At 38.8% G+C, this 14,491-nt stretch overlaps 1 protein-coding gene across 5 annotated transcripts in view; it reads right to left on the bottom strand.

Annotated features, from left to right (window-relative positions):
- CREB1 (cAMP responsive element binding protein 1) overlaps positions 1–14,491 on the bottom strand; it is a 40,118-nt gene that overhangs the window by 9,768 nt on the left and 15,859 nt on the right. For 4 of the 5 annotated variants that reach the window (XM_088058964.1, XM_014249368.2, XM_088058963.1 and 1 more), the window contains 5 exons: positions 11,279–11,400; positions 7,723–7,869; positions 5,784–5,884; positions 2,827–2,969; positions 1,214–1,396 (listed from right to left, as the gene is read on the bottom strand). In XM_088058964.1, the coding sequence (XP_087915090.1) occupies positions 1,214–1,396; positions 2,827–2,969; positions 5,784–5,884; positions 7,723–7,869; positions 11,279–11,392 (688 nt within the window). In that variant the 5' untranslated portion in view covers positions 11,393–11,400. The remainder of the gene's footprint in view (positions 1–1,213; positions 1,397–2,826; positions 2,970–5,783; positions 5,885–7,722; positions 7,870–11,278; positions 11,401–14,491) is intronic. The other variant, XM_088058965.1, reaches the window with a different exon arrangement.

Here is a 14,491-nt window from a genome sequence, read left to right as displayed (position 1 = left end):
CAGTCACCTCTCTAACTGTGCACCTTGGGCCACAGCTCAGGAGGGATGGCCATCATCTGGGTCATCACTGCTACCTCAGGCTTAGTCTGTTAATACATGCAAGGTTTTGGGCATTCCTCCTGGAGAAGTCTTCACTTGTGCTTGACAAATTGATTTGTCTTGTGGTATAGCCGTGCTTCTTTCTCCCTTACTGTATTTCTTTGTACTTCTCTGGTTTTCAGGCAGTTCTAGCATTTCTAGAGAAGGATGCTGTCACTATTTCTAGTTATGCTCCAAATGTCTGCCTGGAAAAGGAGGAACTGCACGTGTAGGTATCTAGCATAGAAAAAAAGGTGTAAAAATGTAGCATTTACTCCCACAAGAGATGGACAGTGCACTCTACTGCCTCTCCAGAATGAGTAAGGTCTTGGCTTTCTTTTATTTCACACACTTAGGAGAGTGTTAATATTGCCTGAGCTTATAAAAAACCACAATACTACCTAAAGAAATCATATGTCCTAAAGAACATAAAAACTCAAAGATCAATGCAAACTGGTAAATTCTTCACTGGATAACTTTCAAATCAACTACTTAACAACCATAGAAGGAGGGGTACACTTCTGTTATTTTCAGTAAAAATTCTGTAACACTCCTCAATTTTTAATTAACCAAAATATGTATTTTGACACAATAGCTCCCCACAACTTATTCTATGCAAAAGTAACTCTGCCAAGTTGAGGGCTAGACCAAATGATCACTTAAGGTACTCTCCTAATTGTTCTGATTCCAAGACTCACCAACTGAGAGTCACTCAGTGACTAGCTACAAAAGTCACAGTAGGAAGAAATTATGACTTGCAATTGAAAAAGGGGAGAAATTGCTAATAAATTAAAAAGTGCCCCTTTAGAAAGAATCAAATATCCTTCTATCTTTAATGCTTGCTTTAAATTTCCTATTGTTGCACATATGAGAGAACTCAAAAAGCAAAAATGCAGCATGAAAAAGCAAAAATAAATATATTAAACCTCAAATATCCACAGTTCTACCAATCTAAAGGGAAAGGCTTCAAGAAAATATGACGAACAGCTTTGTCCAGAACTTCAGTAATTTTATGGACTTATCTGTGACAAAGCTGTTAATTCTGTTTCCTGACACATTTGAAGGGGTCAGATTCGCAACTTATATCAGCATAGAGAAAATGTTACACAGAATGACTGGCTGTGAAGTTTCTCACCTTGTACAACAACTTGGTTGCTGGGTACAAGTATCTGTTGTCCATCTGTGGTCTGTGCATATTGTAAAATGGTGGTGCCAGGTTGGGTTGCAGCTGCATTGGTCATCGTCAATGTCTGGAGACCTTGTACTCCATCTGTGCCATTGTTAGACAACTGTATTGCTCCTCCCTGGGTGATGGCAACTGCAGACAGAAAAAATGAACCCAGCGTTTAAGACACTAATTCACTCATTAACTTACAGTATTAAACCTAATTATGGAAGAATACTAATCTAAGATAAATCCTTTGAACCCTTACATACCCCTAAATAAAACCCATGGCTTCAACGTACATGAAAGAAATCATCCTTTGAAAGGTAAGTTTTCAAACGTTTGCGAGGCCCAAAACCCACAGCCTGAAATACAAATCAGTTTCTCTAGTAAAACAGAATCACACAGAATAGCTACAATCCATTCCCAAGGAATACTTTTTAATTTGTTAAGATTTTCTTCTTGGTTGGTTTAGGTGTTTTTCTCAGTCCTTACTTTTTCTTCTCATCTGAAACTCCTCTCATCTTCTGTGCTTTATGCCCTTCAGTCTCCTCTGCTGCTAGTGCTATCCATCTTGTTTTTCACTTTCTTCTTGATTTGGCGCTTTTTTTTTTTCTTCTGATTGTGTCCCCCCTTCGCTACAACTTCCTCAGACCCTTCCTAGCTGTTTTTTCATTCATAAAAGTACAGCTTGGTTCAGGCAGTCTTAACTTTGCTGGATTTTCTCCTTTCTTTCTCTCAATCCTGTCATGCAGGCATACTGGGACATTGCCCCTTTTGTGACTCATGGAATTTCACTGCGTTCCTATATGCAGACACACCAAAATCTCAAGTGTCTGCAGTTGACACGCAGTTATTTTACAGTTATAATAGGAATCAGAATTAACCACATCCGTTTCAATAAAATTAAGCAGGGTACAAGGCAAAGGGGTTAAGGAGTAAACAGAGATACAAAATTTTAAAGAGATTTTAAGAGACAGATGTAAACATGTAGCTCTTTCTCTCTTTTGTATGTGTTGTGTATGTCTCCTACTGTATGTGTTAGTGTGAGACAGCATGGGTCTTATCTTTACTGCCATTCTTCAAGCCAAAACACTGTATCTATAAAATCTAACAAATAAAGAAAACACAGAAATATGTATTTATGACATATATTAAGGTTGTTGATGTCCTTATTTTTTCAGGACTTTCTGAAAATGTAATTGCAGACTGTAACAGTTTTTTCTAATGATGATGTTACAGTTTGTGAACAAGTGTTAATGATCTGCCAAGAAAAAGAAGAAACTTCTGAATTCCCCCATCTAGTTCCTGAAGTGAAGAAGTTTATAATAGCATTATGGTTAGTTCCTGTTTTGTCCCAGGATGCATATTTGCTGCACCAAGTGGAAGGCAGTCCCAGAATGTTAATCAAGCCTTTCAAACACTTACAATAGAAATGTCTTTAAAAGGTCTGGTTAACAGTCAAAATAAATATTTTTTTCACCTCCTGCTTTGTCCTAGTCCAAACAACAGTTAAAGAAATAATAGTTCTTCATCTTCTCATCCCCACTTACTAGCACCACTGAGAAATTCAGACTACATACTGTACTGCCCACTGCTGGTTTGGTAAATGGGAGTTGGCACCGTAACAGTGGCGATGGCAGGTGCTGCTGTTTCCTCTTCAGACTTTTCTTCTTCGATCCTTGGCACTCCTGGGGCGTCTGAGGACAAGTCATTCAAAATTTTTCTGGCAAAGACAGTGTGTTGTAGAGATTTTAATAAAAATTGGGGGAGAAAAATAGTCTATCTGATACACAGTGCTGGGGAAAACTGTGAAGTGCAGCAAGCCAACAAGGAAAATATGAGTGGAGAATGAAAACCACACACTATCTTCAAACTCTTATTGGAGAGGATCGTTCAAAATGCCAAGCACTGATGGGCAAGGGAGCCAGCACAGAACAGCTGTGCTTGTCAAAACCCACTATATAGCTATTACAACCTTCCCTTTTTCTTCAGAGCATGTTTCTCTCATCCATTTTTATTTGTTTCCTGCTTTTAGCTATATAAACATTTGAAAAAAAAGTCAGAACCTGTCTCCTCACACTGGGGGAACTGCTCCGTTTCAAAGACTATAAACACCTCAGCCAGAGAGCTGAGTACCAAGGGAGTTAGCAGGAATGCTTGCAGAGAGCCAGCAGTTCATCATTTAACACCTGCCTGGGAGACAATACCCAATGTTTGAGAACAGTCTCGCAGTTATGTTCACAGGTGCCCTGCCTGAGAAAGTTCATGGGTAAAGAACGGATTGTTTCATTATTTCTATGAGCTAATTATCCAAAGTCAAAACTTCTACAACATCACTGCTACAGGTGCCACTCAACATGACAGTGGACTGACCACAGCAGTCATTGCAATTTGCATCACTGACATCAAACGCTGTCCATCCTCAGAGGACTGCCAAGCCCTTTTCGCTGCTGGCACATTCTATTATGTCACTGCAAAATGCAGTAAATGCCCTTGGGTAAATGTAATGCTCTTAGGTAAAAGGCAATTATTTTTTGTAATTCTCCTTCTATGTTTTCCAGTGGATTGGCACAGGAACTCAATGGAATGAAGTGAACAGAGCTGTAGACCCCAAGTTCCAAGACAACACTACTTTCTTACACAAGCCTCCTAAGGCTGTGGGAGCCAGAACACTTGTATGAAGCTATGTGGGGAGAGCAGTCATCCTGCTTAGCAGCTTGACCAAAAGAGCTTTGCTGTTGCTGTTTTGACTTTGTGTGCATGCAAGAAACCCCAGCACTGCACAACACTGTGCGAAAAATCACTTGGACAAATAAAAAAATCCCATACAAAGAGTTTGCAATCTACGTGTTAGACCAGAAACTAGTGAATGAAACATATGAAAAAATATGGAGAAAGCAGGGATGATGAAGAACAAAATCCAAGGAAATAAAAAATCACCTTTTAACCTCCTGTCATTATGACACAGTGGTTAAAACGATGGATTTAAGGTAAAGGATAAGACGGCAGCTTTACAAATGTAGGAGCTATGAACTGACATGGAATACATGAGATACTTTAGTAGCAGAAGCACAGAGAAGTTTTTGTGGAAGAGGTATAGCTTTCAATTCTGTGAACATATCTGCACCTATCTTGTATCTGGGGCCAGTTACAGCAGATTGAATAATGCCAGCTGGGAAGTCACCAAAGACAGCAGTGATCTGGCAAAGCCTTTCTGACCTAACCAACACCAGCTCAGAGTCTGAGCTTCATACAGAAGTTTTGCATCTACCAAGTGTTGCTGTGTCACCACAATCTGGATTGAAAACAGAGGCTGTGTTGTGCCACCAGTGTGTGCAAAGGAGTTCATCTCAATGAGAAGCCAGCATGCACAAGCACCCTCTTCTCAGTTTTGCTGCTTGTTTACTTAGGTCTGTTTTCTCACCATATACAGCCACTCTTCCATATATAGTAAAATCAAGTGTCTTGCTGCAGAAGCAGACTAAAGGGAACCTGTGGCAGCCTTGAAGTTAACACTACTCCTTGCAAATGAAAATATTTTCCCTTAAGATCTATTATGGCTAGGGATCTTCAGCAACAATTTTCACTATTTTGGGCAGAACAGCCTTGAAGGCTGCTGGACAAGGCAGACAATAATCTCCCAAGTGCTAAAAAAGCATCATGGTTGAGATATGCTCAGGCCTACAGCCCAGCTTCTATTTCCAAGGCTATGCTCATAATGGAAAAAGGTGCATCTGAATTTTCTAAAGCAGAAGGAAGTCAGAGGTCACTTAAAATCTACTGAACCCCAGAGCTGTTCCTTATGGCTATTTAGCATATTTTAAGAATGAAAGTGAGATTTAGTACAGACACAAAAAGCTGTACAAAGGCTTAGTTAATAAAGTAACATGACACACCATGTGAAGGAGAACCTCAGCTGGTTTTGCCAGAGGTACTTGCTATGAGAAAAAGAGACACTAGATGCTTTTCACTCTATTCAACTCATACTTAAAACACGCTTTCATGAACTTTAAACACAAACTATTTTGCTCAAGCAGAAATTTCCTCTGAGCTATGAGACCTAACTTCCTTAGGTCTTCCTTAGGTCTCATGGGAGAAAGGAATTAAGTTTGATTGCTGCTAGCATTTCAACAATAATGAAAAGCAGTAGTTGATTTTTTGCAGACTGCAGATTACACAGAAGTCACTTTTTGCAAAGCTTCAGTGTATTTTGTGTATTAAGTATTCATTAAAGCTATTTCTAAGGCATCTATCACAATGATACCTCAATTCTGTGAAAAGTGGCAATTAGCATATTCTCAGCTCACTTCTGTCTTTAGTGAGTACAACTGCTGAGGTTTCTTCTTCCTCCTATTTGCTTATCTCTTTACATCCTATTCCATGGACACATTCCATATTCCAATGCCAAGACTTCACAGAAGAGAGATATCAGTTAAATGGTAAAGATAAAAATAATAAAAATACAACCCCACTGTTTGTATCTCCATGTGAATGCACCCATCCATTAAGCAAGATGCTTCTGCTTTAACCTCCATACCTGTAGGAGGGTCGTCTGGACAGAATTTCTCTTCGTTTCTGTGAGTCTGTGACACTGTCTACTGATTCTTGTGAATCTTCACTTTCTGCTATAGTGGAGATCTGTAAATAAGAACAGCAATCAAATTTAACAAGACACTTCCAATGCCTTTATTTTAAGGAAATGTTGACATCCTGTGAAAAACACCACAATGCAAGTACTCTATCTAGACAATGAACAGAAAGTTACTGCTTAATAATAGATCCAGTAAAGAATGACCAGTCAGTGATTTGCCCATCAGAACGTTCTTTATAATTTAAATACCCCAAAAAGAAAACAAAAGTTAACACCATGCGGTTTTTGCCTCCATAATGTTTTGTTTTCATCCATTGCATGGAAAGAAGGATTTTTTTAGTAAAACTTACAGAGAGAATAACTAAACCAAATTAAGGTAGCAGAGACATTTGGAAACAAAGAATAAAATACTGAAAAAATATGAGTTGATAAATAATGAAGTAGATATGCTAAAGAGAGACTGCCTTTTACGGGGGAAATTGCCAGGAAAATGTCATACATGAAGATATTAAAAAATAACATAACGATGCAATTCTGAATATCTGTGCTAAACAAAGCAAAATGTTTAGGCAGGAAAGCTAAAATAAAAAAAAAATAAATTAAAATAATTTAGATAATTTTAAATTAAAAATGTGCATGACCAAATCTATAAAAGCTAATGATGCTTATGTGAGAAACAGAGCTCACATACTGACAATTTGTGCACTGTAGAGAAGGTTCCTAAAGGCTCAAAAATCTCGCTGGCACCCACATCTCACAACTGTCAGATAGAGGGCCTGAATATGTCCAAGGCTGACTGTGAACTACTGGGCTCTGAATATCAAAACACAATAGATCTGCATTGAAGCAGGTGAATTCCAAGTATGGCTTCATTGTCAGTCTCTTATCTTCTACCTCCAGGGTAGCAACCTGTACACGTATATCAAAACTGCTCACCTCTGATAAATTAAAACTCTAAACTCTAAAACTGCAATGGCTGAGGATGGTAGAGCCTGGCACAAACCCAGTACTGAAGTTGAGAAGGAAAAAAAAAGATTATTATCAGAATGGCCTAGTTTTAAAATATGCATACCTTATTTTTTTAAATAATATCCAGTTGAATATCTGTATCAAAAAGTCATAGTACCTACTTTTTGAAAGTAAACTTTTTTTGCGCTTATTGTTCTAACCAGCAAATGAATAATGTACAGTCCTTGTCTTGTGTAGCTGCTGTACATCAAAAAATTTCTGCATTTAGAAACACCGAACTTCAAGTGAATAAAAAGCAAGTTAGAGGTTTTAACGATTTCAGACTACTTGTCTCCTCTATCTTCAGGCTACCTCACCATATTGCACTACCTGTCTTGCTTTACAGAAAAGAAAATGCTAAGGCTTTACAAAGCACACAACACTCAACCAGCACATTTTAAAACCATTTCAATGTAGCAACTGATGGGTTTGTTTTAAGAACCAGTACCATATAGAGACCAATGCAAAGCAATTTTTCTTCTTATGGAGCAAAGACTCTCATTCTAGAATACTGGCCTCATTAATTATTAAAAATTACATTATTTAAAAAAAAAATCATCCTTTTGTTTGCTTCAGGATAGTATGAACTCTTACTCAATAAAAATGTATGGAAACACAGTAGAGAGAAAGTGTAGAGTAACACTGTAAGAAAAACCATAAAGCTGTTAAACTCACCAAACAAACTCTAGAGGGAAATGAAACTCAGCCATGTTTGAAAATGAAAAGTGGTTAAGCCAGAACAGAAAACAGTCAGAGTAGCAAATACTGTACAGATTTGCAAAAACACAATCCAGGACACAAACACATTAAAACCAGTGCAATGACAGGCCTATTTCAAAGGCCCAATTCACATATTAGGAATTTCTTCAGTCAGTACCTGAACTGTCTGGACTTGTGGAGACTGAATAACTGATGGCTGGGCAGCCTGAATTACTCCATGCACTTGAACCGTCTGCCCATTGGGCAGCTGAACTAAGGTCACCGTGGGTGCAGAAGATGTTGCATGAGCTGCTGGCATAGATACCTGCAAAGAAGAGACAGTGAGCATAAATTAGGTTATTGCAAAAGCTCCTTAGCTCAGTATTTGTTTTGGTGAAAGAACTATGTCTCTTCGAGACCCCAGTCAGATGACCCAAATGTTTCAGTGTAATATAAAACCCCCTGAACTGCCTGAGCCCAATACCTGACCTACTTCACAAAATAATCTAATGCAGAATTTCTGCAGGCTCAAACATAATTTGTAAAATCACTGACAAGAATAAGAAAAACACAAGTGCCTCTATTTTGAGGTAACCTGATACAAACACATCATTACCTTTTACTTCACTTAGATACTGCTCAGACTCAAGTGTACTCCTACAGACACTGCTGAGTCAGAGGCAGAAACATATGGGAGTGGAGCTATTTTTGTTCTCACTCAGAAAAATGCAAAGAGTTTGCCAGATGCAAGAACTTAACATTTTTAGGGAATCATACCTTTCACTTTCTACAGATTAAGCCATATGAGTAGCTAGCAAAATGCATGTAAATGAAGAAAACTGACCATGTGTTCAGATAGAAAAACCCCATGAGTTTGCAGTGGAACTAAGCATTTTGTAGGCAGTCGTGATCATTGTGTAACAGGTTAAAGCAAACTCTAGTTTCAAGAGTTATTTCTATGAGGAAAAACTACCCATGTTTTAAACCCAACCGTGTTTCTCCAGCACAGACCTGCATGGAACGGCAGCTATGCCAACAGGGATACACTGCTGACCCCAGCATGGCACATTATGGCTTGGGCTTCAGGGACAGCAGTAGCCGCACAAAGCTGTTCACGCTGCACAGGGCTGTCTCACCCTGGCAGGCCACAGGAACTACTTTGGGTGGCTGAAGTGCCATATACCAAGGATGCTCCATGGCTGGGCCAATGCCCAGTGCACATGAAGAACTCACAACTGTCTGCTGACATGATGCCTGTGTGGGGCTGGTGCTCCTGGAAGGCTGCAGTGTGCCAGGGCTGCGGTGCCAGCACACCCAGCCCTCAGCGTGCATTCCTCCCACATGACACGGTCCTCAGGGAAGGACTGCAGGCAAGCGTGAGCTGCTCTGGCAGACCTCATCCAGGTCATGGGTCACTGACTCACCAGCTTTCTTCTAGTCACCCAAGTCTGGAAAACCTAACAATCCTCCAGGGTTCAACAGTGTTTTAAAAAAAATCGATCCACATAGCTGCAGTGCAAGAGAGCGCTGCGCTGCTGTCCTACCTAATCTCAAAGGGCTGCTATGTACTGGATGCAGAAGGAAATCCTCTGCTGTCCCTTTGAACACGTGGTTCTCAAAAAGCTGCAATAGCTGATCTCTGAATTTCCATAAACATCCACCACTTAAAATGAAATGTTGCTTAACAACAAAATTAAAGGGAATTACACGTAGACCTCTCTCCTCCACAGCTGTCTCTCCCTAATCCACCAATTTGCTTTTGCTTTTACCTTCCTTCTTCAGGAAAGCAGCTGCAGCATTACATGGTGCTACTTAACTCATATCTGAGAGAAACTGGGGCTGAGATTAACGAGAGCACTTTCCTCTAGCAAATTATATTTCTTACCAAGCGACCTTTCTTAATAATGCACATCTGACTAAACAGTCCTTGGCAATGACAGCAAAGCTGATCAACTGGAAGCCACTGTGGTTGGATTAAGCCCACAGCAGAGTGTAACTTCCGCACATGTCTCTGACTCATACCTTGTGGAACTGGGACGAGTTTCCTTTTGACTCTGAAAACTACCCTGAACTCACTTAAAACACAGCAATTAAACTAAGCTTGCAAGAGGGGTGACCTTACAAGAGATAATACAAGAGATAATGGAAGAATTAAATTGTTATAATTAGTTATTTAGATTTGGCTAGGCCTCTGAGCGCACTCCCTAATGCCAAACACTGCAACTTCACTTATTAAAAATATCATAGTAACATAACACTGATGTGAACAACACAAGGAATTATGTTTAGACTATTTTATCACCTCCACAAACTCTACAGGCTGGGGAAAAACCAAGGTGTAAATTATATAGTGAATGACAACATGGTGGTTCACATGGATTTTAACCATACCTGTATAGTGTTTTCTTACTTGGAAAAAAGTCTCATTCAAGTACTGGGATAATTATGTCCAAGTAAAGTGCATTTCACCCACTACATACTTGTAAGTTCAGCTCCCTAAAGGTTAGCATGTTAGCATATAAACGTAAAACATTCTTGGTTCTCTGGACTAAACCTTAAAGCACATCAAGTGAGCAGCAGTTAACTGGTTTTGCAAGAGAAATAAACTACTTCCACTCAGTTCACACTGAAGTGTTATTCACACCACCTACATCCTGTGCCTAAGTTAGACAGTGAGAAAACTGCCCAAAGAGGCAAGCTGGTGCAGGGCAGCTGGTGACTTGTAAATTCACACTACAGCTTCACCCAACAAAATCAGCCTGTGCATTTAAACAGCTCCAATCCCTGCACTATCACTTGAATGGAAGTGTATGGACTACAGAGGGCAGGACTTGTTTGGAAGTTTGCATTGCACCAAAAGGTGCAATGACTTTAAAAACATTTATAAAATGTTAAGTGTTTTAACACTTGAGCCACTTAAATGACATTTAATTCCATAAACTATGAGATCAAAAACACCTGCATGCTCTTTGCAGAATACAATTAGTTTTCAATTTAAATGGTTAAAGAAGAGAGACAAACAGGTTCTGTAGTCATTTATACAATGGGGTTGCTTCTGCCAACCACCAGTGTATAAGAAAATGAAACTCGGTTCCAAAATCAGAGATGTAGCTGGGATTGTGTTTCTTGTCTCTCCAAAATAATTTGGGGACAACAAATCATCTACTTTTGTCCCTCTAACTTGCCAACAATTCTGTGAAACTGTGGAGACAGCAGGATAACATGAGCTGTCAAGTGCCAGATTGTTCCACTTGATTATGATGCTCATAATATTAATCCCATCTGATAAAATGTTGTGTTTGCTGCATTATTTATCTACATATTCAGTTCATTTTCTTCAGAATTAAACTGATTACTATGGAGTTTTTAAGAGAAAACACAATAGCAAGACAATCAATCCAGTCAATATAAAAAAGACAGTAGATTACATATATTGAGAAGAATACCTTTCAGTGGTATGGTTGCAGTAAAGAATGCAAGAAATATTTTCATTCATTACTGTGTTAACATTACACAATTTACACACACACAGTTCTTTAGAACTAACACAGCCTAATGTGATGGGAAGTCAAAAATCTCTACTGCTTTAAAAATGTGAAGACAAATATTAAAAGAACTATACATCACATGTGTTTCAGAATGGTATCAATCTTCTCTCAGGCCCATGAGCAGACATTATCCCTCTTAAAAATATTAATCATAAGTAAAACTATTACACCATATGATTTTTATACCTGGGCTAACGTTGCAATCTGTGGTTGTGCCTGTACTGTCATCTGTTGGGTTTCTGCCTCTGTACCGGCTGCATCTCCACTCTGCTGGTTCTCTGCTCCAGATTCCATGGTCATTTAGTTACCTACAATCACAATATTTGTCGTAAGTCTGGGTTGGTATGCAAGTCCATTATTCTTGGTGGATCTGGCAGTAATCACTGCAGCTGAATTCCCATTACTACATACTGTTTTAATTTGCTTATTAAATGTTGCCAAACTATTAGTATTCAGGCAAATTCTTTTCATGCCAGGTGTTTGCCTCAGATTGATTTTCCTGTGTGTAATGTTTCTGAAAAAGAAGTCCAGTCTCCTCCAACAATGAGAGCAGAAAAAATGCATTTTTCTCATCCTAAAAAAACTGAGCAATTGCACTCTGATGACCTAGCACCTCTGCAATTTGGAATAAAGACCTGTTGGTATGTCAGGAAGGGCACTCCCTCAGTGGCAAGGTGACAATGTGCCCTGTTGCAGCCCTCCCTCTCCCCCCAGCTGCAGTCTGCAGGTATCCAATAGCAATTGTTTCTGTGCTGGGTGCTCAGTTCTCAGCCATCTTTCCCTGAACTAAATATGCAACATCTCCATGCAAGTTCTTTCCATCACCACACTGTGTATGGGTCTACGTCACAGCAACTTAGCCTCTTCCACCTAGTAATTTTAAAGCCAGTATACAAAATGATGGAAGCCATTTCTACTTGAACCTTACCACAAATGTTTTTATACTTAGAGGTACACATTAGTTTGTCATGACCTAAGTTTTTTATCATATATAGCTCCTAATACACTGGTATTTCTAAACACTGACTGAGATCCTAGATCACCAGAACACACAACTCTATAAAAAGAGGTTGCATAACTTCCAAACCCATGCACGTAGGCAGAGTGCAATGCCTGTTAAAATTCTGCACTGATCTGACAAAATCACTTTTCAGTTCTTCTTTAAGTACTGATATGAAAATATTTGATATAAAAAAGAACTTCAAAATACAAGGAAATTATATAGCAATGCTACTGTATTATACAGAACTCCAAATACCAAATATTAAGAATGGGTATTACCTCCATAGCCACAACACTTCTGTGTACCACCCTGTGCCCAATCTATTCAGGCCTCTGGCTACCCTAGGGCAGCACACCTCTCTTCAGAGTTGGTCCAAAACAAGCACTAGAGCATTTCTGCTTTGGGAAGAGGCCTGGAGGCAGAGAATGCTCAGAGCAGAAGAAAGTTGGAAAGAAGCAAAAATACCCCTCTCCCTCCTTGGCCCTCCAAGGAAGACTTAGAAGCATCAATACAGGTGGCAGTACCATGTCCACACTCCAGACACTTCATTTGAAACATAAAGTCAGGGAAACTTCCATTTCAATGCAAACTGTATCTCAGTGTTACAGGCAAGAGAACACCTTTTATACTGCCTAAAACAGTAGTCACACTTCAACCCTAAGTATGAAATGTCTTACAGTAAATGATTGATAATCAAAAAAGATAAAACAGCTTTTCACAGTAGTAACTGCATCATACATCAAAAGAAAGCAAGTCAGTGTACATAAATCAAAATTTCTACACTTCCTATTGAAAGTAACCATTCAAATGAGTTTGTGTGTCAACACTGAAATGTAAAGTATCAAATATTTGGTTCTAACATCAGTAAAGAAGTAACATCAGTAAAAGAATGAAACCTGATTTTCCTTGAAAATTGACAATAAAAGAAAGTATACTTTTTTTTAAAGCACATTAAATTATTCCAAGCAGTGGGATTTTGTTCTGCCCCTCTCTAGCCAAGATTTCTGCGCTACAAACCAAGTCTTTCCCATGTTGTGTTTCACATTTCAAATAGCACACAAGAAAACCCATGCACTACTAGTATTTGCAATATATGTTACCAAACAGCTTTTAAAGACTTATTTACAACAGTTTAAGTGTTTTTCTATCTCAACTTTAACACACAAGTAATGTTTTAATGCTTAGTTCTCCATGCTACATGCCCATTTTTGAGTATCCTGTAATTTGAAAACTACAAATCAGACTACCATAGGTTTCTCTTTGATTTTTACCATTTCCATTACCATTTCACTATTTGTCCAAGTTAAGCAAATCAACAACTTTTTCCCAACTCTATGCATGTATCATGGTGACTCCAGCCAAAAGACTACCTCATCGGAACCATTTCAGAAGCAGATCCTTTACTTTACAGCAACATCTCCCAGCCAAGTCTCACCAATGAACTTTAAAACTCAACTTCCCAGCTATAAATCTAAGTATATTGCAAAACTAATAATGCTTCTGTTTGCTGATAGAAGTCCTGACTCCAGTATGGAGTCAACTGGGATTAGAAATGGATGAAATGTGCAAGTATCAGGTATTTAGCAATGTTCACAAAGGTAAATGTGTTGCCAAATTCCTGCTGATAAATGCAATGTTTTCCTAGGAACAATTTCCAATCCTCTCATACACTATTCAGCAAAGGCCCTATGTCTTTACAAGCTTCCACAGTTACATCATCTTTTGCATATGTAATCAGCAAAAGGATTAACTGTTTGAGATACTCTCTCTTCTACATCAATGTTTCAGAAATCAAATTCCTAACATGAATTGCAAACACCCAAAAGGATCTTCCTTATTTCATAATGTAAGAACCAAGCAATGCAGGAAGCTGCCTGCAAGATTTGTATCTTGACACGTGCAGTTTAAGTGAGTTTCCAACAACCTGCAGTTTTTTGACAAGCTCTCAGTTTCACGTTATTTACAGGTTCTAAGGACTCTGGTTCAATTTAGCTTGTACTTATACATCACAGTATTTGAATTCTAACAGCTTTGCTTTACCCTTTACAGTAATTTGTGAGAAAAAAGAGGAATCAGATTTTTGAGCCTCAAGGCATCATATTCCAGAAACACTGGTCACTACTAACGTTTGGGTATGATCAAGACTGACAAAATGCACAGGACCATGCACACAGAACATAAACAATTACTAAGTTGTGTGTATGGGTAAGGCCATGATGGCTGAAATTAAGGTTGTCAATTCCTATTATTGCAATTTATAGTGTAACAGATGAAAAAACATTTGGTTTGAAACCTTAACCTCCCAACGCATATAAATGAATGCAAATCTATACATCTCCTTTCTAAGCTTTCATACCCCTAGTCTAGACAAGCTTTGCTGATGAGTATGCCAGCAT

This window comes from Pseudopodoces humilis, chromosome 8, assembly GCF_049639895.1.
Source record: "Pseudopodoces humilis isolate 2021_Gansu_Grassland_sample_001 chromosome 8, ASM4963989v1, whole genome shotgun sequence".
Classification (NCBI taxonomy): Eukaryota; Metazoa; Chordata; class Aves; order Passeriformes; family Paridae; genus Pseudopodoces; species Pseudopodoces humilis.
The sequence above is the reverse complement of the archived record's forward strand: the minus strand, read 5'-3'. Positions and strand labels throughout refer to the sequence as shown.